The sequence below is a fragment of the Rhinatrema bivittatum genome, chromosome 14, assembly GCF_901001135.1.
Source record: "Rhinatrema bivittatum chromosome 14, aRhiBiv1.1, whole genome shotgun sequence".
Taxonomy (NCBI): Eukaryota; Metazoa; Chordata; class Amphibia; order Gymnophiona; family Rhinatrematidae; genus Rhinatrema; species Rhinatrema bivittatum.
This window is the reverse complement of record NC_042628.1, coordinates 966,935-982,616: the sequence shown is the minus strand read 5'-3', so window position 1 is coordinate 982,616 and position 15,682 is coordinate 966,935. Positions and strand designations below refer to the sequence as shown.

General features: G+C 48.8%; 1 protein-coding gene across 1 annotated transcript in view; it reads right to left on the bottom strand.

Moving 5' to 3' along the window:
• ERN2 (endoplasmic reticulum to nucleus signaling 2) overlaps nucleotides 1–15,682 on the bottom strand; it is a 58,814-nt gene that overhangs the window by 17,181 nt on the left and 25,951 nt on the right. Inside the window, exons 8-18 of the mRNA XM_029577195.1 lie at nucleotides 13,475–13,736; nucleotides 12,892–12,970; nucleotides 12,625–12,775; nucleotides 9,236–9,354; nucleotides 7,288–7,452; nucleotides 6,654–6,784; nucleotides 6,552–6,622; nucleotides 5,095–5,173; nucleotides 4,831–5,020; nucleotides 1,341–1,440; nucleotides 303–502 (exon numbers count right to left, since the gene is read on the bottom strand). Coding sequence (XP_029433055.1) covers nucleotides 303–502; nucleotides 1,341–1,440; nucleotides 4,831–5,020; nucleotides 5,095–5,173; nucleotides 6,552–6,622; nucleotides 6,654–6,784; nucleotides 7,288–7,452; nucleotides 9,236–9,354; nucleotides 12,625–12,775; nucleotides 12,892–12,970; nucleotides 13,475–13,736 — 1,547 coding nt within the window. The remainder of the gene's footprint in view (nucleotides 1–302; nucleotides 503–1,340; nucleotides 1,441–4,830; nucleotides 5,021–5,094; nucleotides 5,174–6,551; nucleotides 6,623–6,653; nucleotides 6,785–7,287; nucleotides 7,453–9,235; nucleotides 9,355–12,624; nucleotides 12,776–12,891; nucleotides 12,971–13,474; nucleotides 13,737–15,682) is intronic.

The following is a 15,682-nucleotide window of genomic DNA, read 5'->3' as shown; positions in this document are numbered from 1 at the left end:
GGTATGTACGGGGAACCCTTATTACAGGCCCATCTAGGGTTTGCACAGGAAACCATGCACACAGTACATGCTGAGACCTGCAGCAGCAATACCGGCCCCTATATGAGGAAAATGCTTTGAAAAACCTGGCCTCGTGTAAGCATATAGAGGCCTCATCCTGCATCACCTTGTCAGGATTACTGCTTTAAAAAAACCACTAATCCCCTTGTTATAAACATTTATTAATTCCTAGAAAACTCATCTGCTGATTGACTGTAAACCAGCAAAACCAGTTTCCCAAAGACAGAGGTTTTCAGGCTCACCGGCTTGTTCGTAGGGTCTCCAACTAGGACTTCAGGAGCAATCCAGCCCTCAGTGCCAGGAATCCCAGAGCGCAGGCTAAAGCTGTGCCGTCCGTCCTGCAGCTTTTTACACAACCCGAAGTCGGAGATCACAGCTCTAACTCTCCCACAGGAGTTTGGCAAGGAGATCAAAATGTTGCATGGTTTTATATCCCGATGCACTGGAAAGCAAGACTCTGGAAATCACTAACAACCTAAGGACCCAATCTCATGCAATCCTCGAATGACAAGGTTCAGCCAGTCTGCCGAGCATGTTAGCTGCCCCTCTGTGCAGGTTACCCCCATACCTGACCAAGAAACGTGAATAACAAACAAAGTGCCACGGCTCCCTTGAGATGTAGAAGGGTTCAGAGGACACGCGGTTTTATAGTTAGCCAGAAGGAGTGCAAATCCCAGCTCTACCACCAATTACGTGTGGCCCATGGCCCAGCTGGATGCATTTATCCAAACTAGTATGTGACATCATCCAAAAGTGCTGAGACAGACAAGCGATCTCGGAGCTTAGAAAAGCTGAAAAGAATTGTGAGCATGCATGGGCCTTCCCAGGTAGCTGCTCAATCTCTCACACTCCTGTGCACAGAAGGGTTTCTGGCTCTATTGCTGGAAGCTTTCAGGGATTTACTTTTCCCTGTCTCCAAAAAACACACACACAAAAAATGTTTCGCTATTTAAATTTTTGTTGTTTTCAAAATTGAGTTTGATTTACCCTTGTTCTTCCGCATGCTGGGCAGGGCAGGTGCTACCATTGTGTTGTCCCATGAAATGCGTATTGCACTGCTAGCTGCCCCCACCTGTGGATGCTAATGCAACCACCCTGGGCTTCCCTCCGAGCTGCCAGATTTCTGCTCCCCCCAGTGCCAGCAATAGAATTCCTAAAAGCACATTCTTTGATTTCTGTATAATTGATTGCAATTTCTGCCTTGGTTTCTGAAAATGAAGGTTGCATTTCCTAGGTGAGTGCAAGATACTGAAAGGTAGGACAAGTTGGATCTCCCTTACCTATGTTCAGCGAGTGTAAGTGTGCAAGGCCAGACATGGTCTGATAAAGCAGGGTGGTGGCATCTAGCCCAACGTCATCCTCTGAGAGCTTCTCAACGTACTGAGGAGAGAAACGGAATGACAATGAGAAAAAAACATTAATACAAAAAGCAGTACTTAATGTGTCGCTTATTAAACCTACAGCTGCGGGTGAGATAGTCTTAGGTTTTAGCTTATTGAAGATATTTCAAACATCTTGAGTGATTTAAGTTGCTATGGCAGGTTCGATTCTGCTTTTACACAAGGGATTTCTGTGGTTTCAAAAGTTTATGTGCAACAGTTTTTTTATTCTTATGCAAGACCAATAAGATTCAGACTCTCTCTAGGACTGCACCACAGTAACTACCAATCCTGAGTGCAGCAGTACATTTGTGTTCTACACATACATTAACTTTATGTTTTAAAGTAAAGATTCCTGGAAACTATAAAAAAAAATGATGTAAAGTGAAGTAACTGCAAGGAGACTAGAAGACGAACAAAGTGGTGCTGTCACCTACGCATAACGGGGTAGATTTTCAAATAGCGCGAATTGGCGTACTTTTGCTGGCGCATCAGGTGCAAGCAAAAGTATGCGGGATTTTAGCAGATACGCGCGGAGCCGCGCGTATCTGCTAAAAACCTGGATCGGCGCGCGCAAGGCTATTGATTTTGTATAGCCGGCGCGCGCCGAGCCGCGCAGCCTACCCCCGTTCCCTCCGAGGCCGCTCCGAAATCAGAGCGGCCTCGGAGGGAACTTCCTTTTGCCTTCCCCTCACCTTCCCCTCCCTTCCTCTACCTAACCCACCCACCCGGCCCTGTCTAAGCCCCCCCCCTTACCTTTGTCGGGGGATTTACGCCTCCCGGAGGGAGAAGTAAATCCCCGCGTGCCAGCGGGCCTCTTGCGCGCCGGGACGCGACCTGGGGGCGGGTACGGAGGGCGCGGCCACGCCCCCAGACCGCCCCGGGCCGTAGCCACGCCCCGTTCCCGCCCCCAAATGCTGCCGACACGCCCCCTAAATGCCGCGACGACCGGGCCCGCCCCCGACACGCCCCCCTCGGAGAACCCCGGGACTTACGCGAGTCCCGGGGCTCTGCGCTCACCGGTAGGCCTATGTAAAATAGGCCTACCAGCGCGCAGGGCCCTGCTCGCCTAAATCCGCCCGGGATTTGGGCGAGCAGGGCTCTGAAAATCCGCCCCAACATCTGCAGCCACTGGAAGGTCCCGCACCACAAGAATGCAGAGCGATACCTACAGACCAAGAATACACTTACTGTATGTGCATCACTGACCAATCCGGCGGCAGATAGAAACCCTAACTGGCCATCCACTTACCTTCCGTCAAGGGCAGTAACTGCCAATCCTCAAGTTAACATAAAAGTTACTCCATTTCTATACTAGGATCTGGTGCTTTTTCAAATTCCATTACTGCTCTCATCTTCCTCCCGTCTTCTGGCAAGCGCATTCCATGCATCCACCACCTTTTCTGAAGTGACTCCTTTACAGCTTCCTTGCATTGGAAAAGGTTTGATTCTTATGCATCTAATTCCTTTCAGGTATTTACAAATCCTCCAGGGCATTCATGTTTAGGGCTTCCGGAGCAGAACCCACATCATTTGGTTGCCCCATGCTGGACTTTTTCCATCCTGTCTCTTTTTTTGAGATACGGTCTCCAGAACTCCTTTATTCTGCAGCCCAGCCTCCATCTGGCCTCTCTCAATCCACGTACATCTCCTTTGAATTGCTGCACCCCCAAATACGTAGCTCTGCACTTCTTGTCATTGAATCCCAGCTACCAAACTTTTCACCACTCCCCAGTGTTTTCTTACATCGCTTCTCATTTTCTACGCTCTTTCAAGTACATCCACCCTGTTGCAGGTCTTAGTATCATCCACAAAAAGACAAAAACCCTGCCACAATATTGCTCCCAAAGATATTGAACAGAACTGGTCCAAGAACCAATCCTTGAGATACTCCACCTATCACACTTCTCTCATCGAGTAAGTTCCATTTACATAAGAACATAAGAAAATGCCATACTGGGTCAGCCCAAGGGTCCATCAAGCCCAGCATCCTGTTTCCAACAGTGGCCAATCCAGGCCATAAGAACCTGGCAAGCACCCAAACACTAAGAAGATCCCATGTAACCATTGCTAATGGCAGTGGCTATTCTCTAAGTGAACTTAATAGCAGGTAATGGACTTCTCCTCCAAGAACTTATCCAATCCTTTTTTAAACACAGCTATACTAACTGCACTAACCACATCCTCTGGCAACAAATTCCAGAGTTTAATTGTGCGTTGAAAAATAATTTTCTCCGATTAGTTTTAAATGTGCCACATGCTAACTTCATGGAGCGCCCCCTAGTCTTTCTATTATCCGAAAGAGTAAATAACCAATTCACATCTACTTTTGGACGCATGTCCATAACCTCTTATGCAATAAAGGGATTAGCTCGTCCAAAATGTGCATCCAAACCAGTGCACAACTAACAGCGTTCATCACATGTAAATTCATGTTGATGCGGCTAATGTTACCACATTACTCTCGGCTTAAAAGACATTATGATCACAAGTTAAAAGTCACTGGTGTAAAAGAAAGCCTGCAAATGCATCGTGAATTAAAAAACAAAATTGTGTTGACTGTAAAATGTACATTTGGCAGAGGTGGAACAGACATTTTAACTCTGGGAGGAGAAAGTACTTATCTGGCTAAGTGGCAGCAGTTAGCACGATACATCCTGGAGTCAGGTTTCTAGCGTTAGGAATACCGGGTTATTGCCAGCACACTGCTTTGCATTAGGGAGCACTGCTTAACGAGCACATCTGCAGGGATTTCCACGCCAGGTGCTAAGCAATACTCACATTTATTGGCATTCCGCCATTCTTCATCTTTTAACTATGGAAACTCTGTCCATAGTCGGTAAGGGGCAGACGGGCTATAAATGCAGTCTGGATGCCACACATTTTGTCTTTACCTCAGACTTCTAAGAGCCAATTTTTTAAGCGCATTAATATTTGACAGATCTATTGGTGCTTCTCTGTCATTTTATTATAGTTTATGATATTTTATGCCTTGTGGTTCCTTTGTCATTCACTTCTCAGTGCTGGGGGGGTTGATTGCTGTTGAAGTTTACTTGATACTTGAATTTTACAACTGCATGGTATGTAACGGAGTGCATTATGTACCCTATGGTGTATACGTCACAAAATAAAAACAGATTTCACATAAAACGCACATTTTCTACATTGGACACAGAAAATACGTATTCCAGAGCAGGAAAAGCTGTACATGCAGCTGAATGCACCTTTCTGCATTGGCCTCTGCTATCTCTTCCGATTCAGCTGCTAACTGCAGAAGGCTGCAAGACCAGGATGCACCTACAGGTTAGATCAAAGTCTTTAAGGCAGAGGAGTTCTTAAAGGAGGGAAAAAACCAGCTTCACACCCACATCTCTGCCTCCTTGTCACTTACTTCCTGCAGCGTGGCTGCACAGAGCTCAATGGCCAAGTAATAAAACTGCTTGTCCTTCTCAGTGCAGAAGTAGCGAATTACATTGGCGTGCTCGTCCGACTGCCGAAGCAGTTCCACCTCACGATCAACAAAGTTGTAACATTCTTGCAGGATCCTCTTTACTGCAACAGTTCGATCATCAAACTTCCCCCTGGGACCAGAGAGTACGTGGTTATAGCAGGTGCAAACATGCAAGGCGATAAATCCCCAAAGGAGCAGCCTCACCTGAAGACAAAGGTGCCTCCAGCTCCATGACCCAATATGTCCCTAGGATGAAAGGAGATCTTCCCTATAACAAGTAAGTCTAGAAAAAAAGGGGAATGCAGAAGAGAGAAAAATGTAAGTTTCGGAAGGAAACGGCCATTCTACAGTTCTGACTTTCCAGGGGACACAGGGAAGGGGGTCAACATTTCTTGCATGGCCTCTGGAGAGCTAATTATCACACTGTTGCTCCTCACTTCCTCTGTCAGAGACATGACACTGCTGTCACTCACCTCCTAAACTGGGGGTCAGGCAGAGCATGACACTGCTGTCACTCCTTTCCTGAGCTGTGTGTGTGTGGGGGGGGGGGGGGGGGGGGGGGGGGGGCTAGGATCCAGGCACAGTATGACACTGCTGTCACTCACCTCCTGAGCTGTGTGTGTGTGGGGGCAGGGCTAGGATCCAGGCACAGTATGACACTGCTGTCCCTCACCTCCTGAGCTGTGTGTGTGGGGGCAGGGCTAGGATCCAGGCACAGTATGACACTGCTGTCACTCACCTCCTGAGCTGTGTGTGTGTGTGTGGGGGGGGGGGGGGCAGGGCTAGGATCCAGGCACAGTATGACACTGCTGTCACTCACCTCCTGAGCTGTGTGTGTGTGGGGGCAGGGCTAGGATCCAGGCACAGTATGACACTGCTGTCACTCCCCTCTTGAGCTATGTGTGTGGGGGGAAGGGCTAGGATCCAGGCACAGTATGACACTGCTGTCACTCACCTCCTGAGCTGTGTGTGTGTGGGGGGGGGGGGGGGGGGCAGGGCTAGGATCCAGGCACAGTATGACACTGCTGTCACTCACCTCCTGAGCTGTGTGTGTGGGGGGGCAGGGCTAGGAGCCAGGCACAGTATGACACTGCTGTCACTCACCTCCTGAGCTCTGTGTGTGTGGGGGGGGGCGGGGCTAGGATCCAGGCACAGTATGACACTGCTGTCACTCACCTCCTGAGCTGTGTGGGGGGGGGGGGGCTAGGATCCAGGCACAGTATGACACTGCTGTCACTCACCTCCTGAGCTGTGTGTGTGTGGGGGGGGCGGGGCTAGGATCCAGGCACAGTATGACACTGCTGTCACTCACCTCCTGAGCTGTGTGTGGGGGGGGGGGGCTAGGATCCAGGCACAGAATGACACTGCTGTCACTCACCTCCTGAGCTGTGTGTGTGTGGGGGGGGGGGGCAGGGCTAGGATCCAGGCACAGTATGACACTGCTGTCACTCACCTCCTGAGCTGTGTGGGGGGGGGGGGGCTAGGATCCAGGCACAGTATGACACTGCTGTCACTCACCTCCTGAGCTGTGTGTGTGTGTGGGGGCAGGGCTTGGATCCAGGCACAGTATGACACTGCTGTCACTCACCTCCTGAGCTGTGTGTGTGTGGGGGGGGGGCAGGGCTTGGATCCAGGCACAGTATGACACTGCTGTCACTCACCTCCTGAGCTGGCTTTGGCAGGATTTGTATGCAGTATTCCTTGTGCTGCTGACCAGCTGTTTCTCTCAGGGTCCTGATGGCCTGAACTCACAGAGTTTTCACAGGATGCCTGGATGGTTCCATCCCCTGCAGGGCAGGAGGGGGGGGGTCTGCTGTTGCTGTAGGCATTGAAGCTTCTCTTCCAGCTGCTGTTCCAGCTGCTGCTGCTGCCATTTCTGTTGCTCTTGAATTTTCTGATACGAAACATGAAGTCTTCTAATTTTAATTCCTTCTAGTAATTCAATGCCATGAGGTAAGAATACTAGCCATGAAGTTTCCGTTACATTATTCAGTTTTACAGAATTGCTAGCTTTAAGGATAGATGGAGAGACTTTCATCCATCAGTTTCCTCCTGTTACCTTAATTAAAACTGGGGTCCACTGGGCTACGATGCCATTTGTCATCACAGCAGCAATCCTTAGCTAGAGTCCAGGGTCAGCACATGTCAGGGGCATAGGAAGAAAGCCAGCCCTGCCAGGGACCAGACGTCAGGAAGATTAGGACACTACCGGCACTCACCTAAGCCATCTGGAGGAGGATAAGGTGGGTGGGGGAAGGAAGGAACAGGTGTCTGGGGAGGACAAGGACAGGCCAGGCCAGGCTTTGCTCTCTGTTCATTCTCGTTACCCCACTTGCTGGGAGTGAGAAACTGTTCCACTTCCCTCGTTACAGGAGTTAGAAAGAGAGAAACATTCACCTGTAGATATGTAACGGCAAACAGGATCCAGCCTCCTACCAGCACGGTAATGATCCCGGTAGTGATTATGTCCCATCCTACGAGCTGCAGGAGACCCTCAGCTTCAAATCCATTCCAGAGCTCCCTTTCCTGCAGTTGATTTTCCAATCCATTAGGTGAAACAGACTAAAGGAAAAAAAAAAAAAAGTTTATTACTCCAAGAACAGAAAAAGAAAGTCCCCAGCCACCCCCGAGAGCCCACGTTTCCTAGCACTGAATGCTGCAGAAAGCGCATGCAACATTCACAGCTAACAACCTCTGATCTTTAATCACACATTTTTATTTTGGAAATGTGCTGGTATGAGTAGCACAGAGGTGGTTACAAGGAGCTAAGAGTGAACTCTTAACCAGCAACATATTGCTTGGAATACATTTCTATCATGGGTTTAGATAGGTAGAGAACCGTAAGATTGCTAAATGAGTGCAGTAGCTCTTATTTATGTGAAAGCAGCTTCTCCATAAGAACATAAGAAGTGCCGTGCTGGGTCAGACAGCATCCTGTCTGACAGCAACCAGTCCAGATCCCAAATACTTGATCTGTTTCTTGTATCTCACTCCCAGGGAGAAGCGCTGGCTTTCCCAGGTCAGTTTATGGACTTTTCCTTCAGGAAGTTGGTCCGATCCTCTTTTGCACCTCACTATGTTATTTGCCTTGACCACATCCTCTGCCAACAGATTGCATAGCTAGCTTGCACGTTGAGCAATAAAAACAGTTTTAAATGTTCTGGTTACTAGTTTCATGGAGTATCCCCTAGTCCTGGTGTTATTTGAAAGGGAAAATAACCATTCCCTACGTATCTGTTCCACTCTGCTCTTGATTTTATAAATCACAATCATATCCCCTAAGCTAAAGAGCCCTCATCTGTTTAGCCTCTCTCCATCCCCTTCTGTCATGTTTGATTCCCTGCTCGCTACCTTTTCTATTTACGCTATGTCTCTTTGAGTTGAGACAACCAGAACTTTCTCCATAAGGGAGCTTTCCATCCCCTTTTGTCATGTTTGATTCCCTGCCCGCTACCTTTTCTATGACCGCTATGTCTCTTTGAGTTGAGACAACCAGAACTTTCTCCATAAGGGAGCTTTCCATCCCCTTTTGTCATGTTTGATTCCCTGCTCGCTACCTTTTCTATGTCCGCTATGTCTCTTTGAGTTGAGACAACCAGAACTTTCTCCATAAGGGAGCTTTCCATCCCCTTTTGTCATGTTTGATTCCCTGCTCGCTACCTTTTCTATGTCCGCTATGTCTCTTTGAGTTGAGACAACCAGAACTTTCTCCATAAGGGAGCTTTCCATCCCCTTTTGTCATGTTTGATTCCCTGCCCGCTACCTTTTCTATGTCCGCTATGTCTGACTTGAGAGAACCAGAACTGCACACAATACTTAAGATGGGGTCACCCTCTCATTATGATGTTCTCCATTCCTTTCCTAATAATTTCTAACATTTGCCTTTACACTGAGGCGAAGATTAAGGTTCTGGTTCCTGGCTGGTAACAACTAGCACATATACCCGTAAGTTGGGATTCATTTTCCCTACGTGCATCACTTTGCACTTGTCCAGATTACATTGTATCTGTCATTTAGAAGCCCAGTCTCCCAAGGACCATTCTGTGGTTCCTCACAATCTGCTGCTGTTTTAACCACTTGAAACCATGGTCACCTCAAAACTTGCTCCCTTTTCCAGATCATTTATGAATGTGCTAAATAGTACAGATCTGTACACTACGGGCATAGCCCTAATGACCTTTCTCCTCTGTTACTAATCCACACTAGGACACTGCCTCCTATCCCATGAGCTCCAGTCTTTTCCACGCTTGTCAGTGATGATGAGGCTACAGTTGGGTTGTAGCCCTACTGTAACAAAGCTTAGACATCACGTGTTGTGAGATACATCAGCCACAGTTTTACTTACATCAAACAATGTCCTGTGGCTAGAATCCCTGGGGATTATCATGTCTGTGTCTCTCCTCAGGGTCTCAGGAAATGTTCTTAGCATTGTTGTGTGAACTACAGGGGGTGGCTCATGGTGACCTGGGGGTGTTACAATAGAATATTTACACACTCACTAAAATTCCGAGGTATAGTCTCAACAGCAGAATAACTAATAGTATCCTAAAACAAAATAAACCCATCTACTACAAACAATTATTGTCGCTGTATGATAACTTTCTAACAACAAATAGGGGACCAACTTTCAAAGCCAAAAGGAAAATTGGTTCTTGCCTGCTAATTTTCGTTCCTGTAGTACCACAGACCAGTCCAGAGTCCTGGGTTTTGCCTCCCTGCCAGCAGATGGAGACAGAGAAACTTTCAGAAGCACCGGCATATAACCTGGGGTGCCACCTGCAACCCCTCAGTATTCCTATGTACCCAAGCTGATACCAAACCAAGAACAGTTCCAGATCAAACTAAGAATACAATATCCCCCGAACGAGCAGAGGAAAAGGAGAGAATACAAACTGCCGACTGATACAGCAACAAAAGGCAGAGAAAAAAGCCTGTGCCAGATCTTCACATAACTAACAGACTAGACATACAGAACGTGCAAACTCTCCAGAGCTGGGGGGACTCTGGACTGATCCGTGGTACTACAGGAACAAAAATTAGCAGGTAAGAACCAATTTTCCTTTCCCTGTATGTACCCGGATCAGTCCAGACTCCTGGGATGTACCAGAGCTTCCCTAAATAGGGTGGGACTGAGAAAGTCCCGCTCAAAGGACACCCTCTCTGAATCCTCTCCCGATTGCTCTCCACGGGCCCCCCCAGGCTTAAATCGGGTGAAGACAGCAGTGGTGGGAGCTCTCCTCCCCCTTGCTACAGTCTGAGACTTCACAGCCAAAAGTATCCAAAATGGCCACCATTCCCGCGCTCAGCTGGAACAGGATCGCAGGCCTCACTGCGCGCCGGCGCTGCTGTGAAGAAACTTCTGCTGTCCCGCCCAATGTGCCTTCCCCGACTGAAAGACATCGGGAGCAGCGAGAGTCCCGTGATAAACGCGAGGACACATGGTCGCACACGGAGCATCGTAGCTCCTTCGGCATGGCGGCAGTGCGCACAACCACGCAGGAGACAGCCAGTCAGGGGGCAATAAAAAAGGAACCTCCGGGGGCCACAAGACAAAAACCAAACAAACAGAGACAAGTTCCCGGAGCCGTCTCCCTGCACCGCCGGCACCGGGGAAAGCAGCAACGAGGCTAGGCAGAGCCCCCGGAGCCGTCTCCCTGCACCGCCGGCACCGGGGAAAGCAGCAACGAGGCTAGGCAGAGCCCCCGGAGCCGTCTCCCTGCACCGCCGGCACCGGGGAAAGCAGCAACGAGGCTAGGCAGAGCGCCCGGAGCCGTCTCCCTGCACCGCCGGCACCGGGGAAAGCAGCAACGAGGCTAGGCAGAGCGCCCGGAGCCGTCTCCCTGCACCGCCGGCACCGGGGAAAGCAGCAACGAGGCTAGGCAGAGCGCCCGGAGCCGTCTCCCTGCACCGCCGGCACCGGGGAAAGCAGCAACGAGGCTAGGCAGAGCGCCCGGAGCCGTCTCCCTGCACCGCCGGCACCGGGGAAAGCAGCAACGAGGCTAGGCAGAGCCCCCGGAGCCGTCTCCCTGCACCGCCGGCACCGGGGAAAGCAGCAACGAGGCTAGGCAGAGCCCCCGGAGCCGTCTCCCTGCACCGCCGGCACCGGGGAAAGCAGCAACGAGGCTAGGCAGAGCCCCCGGAGCCGTCTCCCTGCACCGCCGGCACCGGGGAAAGCAGCAACGAGGCTAGGCAGAGCCCCCGGAGCCGTCTCCCTGCACCGCCGGCACCGGGGAAAGCAGCAACGAGGCTAGGCAGAGCCCCCGGAGCCGTCTCCCTGCACCGCCGGCACCGGGGAAAGCAGCAACGAGGCTAGGCAGAGCCCCCGGAGCCGTCTCCCTGCACCGCCGGCACCGGGGAAAGCAGCAACGAGGCTAGGCAGAGCCCCCGGAGCCGTCTCCCTGCACCGCTGGCACCGGGGAAAGCAGCAACGAGGCTAGGCAGAGCGCCCGGAGCCGTCTCCCTGCACCGCCGGCACCGGGGAAAGCAGCAATGAGGCTAGGCAGAGAGCGCTGTCTGAAGCCTGAAAGGGAAACAAAAACTCTCGCTACTTTTTTTTTTATTGTAACAAACATTACAAACAGAGAAAAAGACAATCTTATCTGGAGCCTTGGCAAAGTTTCATTCTCCCCCAAGACCCGGAAGGTGAGGGAACTGGACCCATCAGCTTTCAACCCCCAAGCTTGGGAAACTGGAGCAAATTCGGGTCACAACCCCTGCGCGTCCGGCCCTACTAGGAAGGATGGTCCCAGCAGAACCTGCCAACCTCCTAGGAGGGAAATCCTGTCCTATAACCTGTTTTGTTTTTTTTCACCAAGAGATTCAGAACTGCTGGTTTTGCACCTCCTCCATCTGCTGGAGACAGAGAAATCCTGAGGGGTCGCAGGTGGTACTCCGGGTTATATGCCAGTGCTTCTGAAAATTTCTGTCTCCATCTGCTGGCAGGGAGGCAAAACCCAGGAGTCTGGACTGGTCTGGGTACGTACAGGGAATTGTCATATTTGGGACATTTTATTTATTTATTTAGTGATTCTTATATACCGCGGCACGTAAAAATATACATCACCTCGGTTTACAGTAAACAATAAATTAGCAACAGGCTTTACATACAACAGGCATGTAGTGGGAATGAAGATAGGGCATGTGTCACAAAATACCCACTGAACCACGCCAAACTGGCTGAATATTATGCAGAACAGAGCTCAAAAACTGCTAATTTTGACCAAAATCAGAGATTGTCACTCCAAGGACAGCTGGCTGGTATCAGAGAGGGGACTTTCACCTGAATGCAATGTTCCTAAATCCAGTCCTTAAGTATCCATAAGTATCCTGCTTAGTTTGGAGGATAACTCGGTCTTTTGATAAAATATATGCAAAGACGACTCGCATTCACTGTGCATAACCTGAAAACTGGAACTGTACTCAAAGCCTGGGAACTGCTGGAGCAAACATGCAAAATGAAACTTTCCAAGGAACGCCAAGGTCTGCCCTGCCAAAGAGGAATGTGGCTCTCTTACTGCGATGCTCTTTACTCTGCTAACTCCGCTGCATGAGATCATTTCAAGCCTAAACCAAAGAACGCCCAATATCTTGGGAAAATGGCGAGGAAGAGGAGAGAGAGTACAAGACGCTGAACAGGTCTGGATTTATAGCTCTAAGAGCATGCAGAGTACTTATAAACTAAAAACAAGCTTAGGCTTAGCTCATGCTAAAACTAAGTCTAAACAAAAAACTAACCTACAAGTAGCCACTGGTTCTGGAAAGAGATGACACTGCCTTGGGGGTAGCGGACATCGGTGCTGGGCGTGATCTCACATTCGCCGCTCTCTTTGAGCGTTACATCTTCTGTTGTGGGGCCTTCCACATGGGCTATCACGATGCCTTGGGGCTGGAGAGAACACACGGGATACAGAACAGCTTGCAGACAATTTATCTATTCAACCAGAATGCATATACTGTGAAGAGGAAACCCCTACAGACTGTTTTCTGCAGTTTAGTGCTTACCACAAGTGCCACACCCTGATGGATGAGAGATTTGGAGGCATAGAAGCTGGATGCATGCTTCCCCACATACAGCGCTGGCCTGTAGTACAAAAGCACCAAATCAGTCTGAATGGGTTTGAAAAAGAGGGAGTAAATGCACAGTTCTCAATAACTTGCCTACAATTATTTCAAAACGCCTTCAGCATTCTCCCTCCCTCCCACCCTCTACCTCTGGAAACCTTGCTCTTAACCACCTTCTCTAAGTATTATAGAACATGGTAACATTTACAGAGCTTTCACTTTTGAAATACTAAATGAATCTGAATTTCTTGTAAATAATCAGGACTTACTTATATACTAGAGTAGCCATTCAGATACTGCCTTAAAGATTGTATAATACAGAAATTCCCTATGCATTAACAACTGTTTGGGATTCTGCTTTGAAAAATCCTCTTTCACATTCAGGAGCTGAGAAGCAAGGACAGTCACATCTGTTCCTTCTGACCTGGAGCCATCTGCTTATCCCAATAAAAGCCACTCTTGTTAGAATATGAAGGGGAGGTGTCAATGGGTTGTACCCGAGCGAGGTGAAGCGTAGACTCACATGAGTCGGGTCTTTGTGGTGGAGAGATCCTTCACAGACTGGTAATTCCACTTCATCACCCGAATATCCTGCGAGTTGAAGGTCAGGTACCGCAGAGTTTCCATGGCTACGTTTAGGTGGGGGATCCTGCGGAGCGCCTCCTGATGCCACAAGAATATGTCCACCACAGGTGAGCCGTAGTTCTGCATCCAGAGAACTTCCCCGCTTCCCCTGTCTGCTGTCACAACCAGCCCATCACCATTTGAAGCAAAATGAGCCATTTCTAAGCAAAACATGAAAGCAGTATCTTGATCAGTTAATATTACGAGTCTTCTTCCAGAGGAGGAGTGGGACAGCAAGCTGCTGACCCCTCCCCATCACAGCCAGACCTGAATAAAGGTACAAGCAACTGCCTCTGGCATCAACGTTTCATAGATACCAGACTATCCCCCATATAGGTGTCAGCCCTGCAGAAGTCAGTGCAAGGCCTGTAACAGGAGCCCATGTGGGAGGAAGGGGCAGGGGGCCGCAGGGTCTCTGAGCCCTGCACTGAATCCCCTTCTTAAAGTCGCTGCCATTAGGGGGCCAGCACCTGTAGAGAGAACACCAGGGGCTCAACAACAATTCTAAGGCAGGAGTGGGGGAGAGGGACAAGCCCCCCCTCCCACTGTCTATGGGTCCTGACAAGGTAAAGCAATAAGCTACTGACCCCTCCCTACCCATATAGCACAGAAGAGAGACAGAGTCACTGCAGCAGACTCAAACTTGCAACCTGCCAGAATCTGATGCGCCCACTCTGTCAAGCAATGCAGAGGAATACTCAGCACTGACACTGTATATGGACCCTAAATCATGGGGTTTACAATACACGATAAACCCACAACGAGGTGTGGCATGATGAGCAGACACTAATATGAACACAATCCAACAGGCGTGTTGCAAAGGTCCATGTAAAACAAACCAGAAAAAAATAATTTAAATAGGAAAAGTTCAATAATTCCAAAATGCCAAATCTTTATTGAAATGTCAGTCCCTCGACATGGACCGTGTTTCGCAAGGGCTGCGTCGGGAGGGACCAATTACACGAGGTAAAATAAAGCAATATCAGTGGCATTACATTCTTGAGGAATGAGTCCCATTAAATACATCAAAAGAAATTTCCAGAGGATAATTTGGGGGGTTGAACCAATTACAATTGGAAGAGCACCGTTCTAGTGTGTGTGAAGAAGGATGTTAAACTGTAGAAAACAGTGGCAGTAAGAAGCAGGTTGGTAAAAATCACTGCATCTAATGTATGTAAATGAAGTGCCTTTCAAATGTGCAGTGATGAGGCGTTAACATATGAAAAGTCACTCAGGGTTATTTGGTCTGTGACATTCCACCAAGATTCAAAAACAATCCTTCAATACAAGGAGAACTTGTATTTAAAGATCAAGGTGCAGCCAAAGCTGGTACAAAGTTGAACGAGAATTGTCCAGGCTTAGGTGCATCCAAAATGATAAAGGGGATGGAACAGCTCCCCAATGATGAAAGGCTGAAGAGGTTAGGACTTTTCAGCTTGGAGAAGAGACGGCTGAGGGGGGATATGATAGAGGTCTTTAAGATCATGAGAGATCTTGAACGAGTAGATGTGACTCGGTTATTTACACTTTCGAATAATAGAAGGACTAGGGGGCATTCCATGAAGTTAGCAAGTAGCACATTTAAGACTAATCAGAGAAAATTCTTTTTCAGTCAACGCACAATAAAGCTCTGGAATTTGTTGCCAGAGGATGTGGTTAGTGCAGTTAGTGTAGCTGGGTTTAAAAAAGATTTGGATAAGTTCTTGGAGGATAAGTCCATTACCTGCTATTAATTAAGTTTACTTAGGGAATAGCCACTGCTATTAATTGCATCAGTAGCATGGGATCTTCTTAGTTTTTGGGTACTTGCCAGGTTCTTATGGCCTGGATTGGCCACTGTTGGAAACAGGATGCTGGGCTTGATGGATCCTTGTGGTCTGACCCAGCATGGCAATTTCTTATGTTCTTATCTAGACAGCTTACAATTTCAGTGGATATGAGGCAATGGAAAATAAAAGTGACTTGCCCCAGGTCAAAGTGTATCAGTTGGATGGAGTGGGATTTGAGCTCGGTCACTGGGCAACCTACACCTTATACACAGCAGTTGACATCTAAAAACCTACATTCTTGGAAGCCCAGACCAGATGTATTCCATGCAATAGAAAAG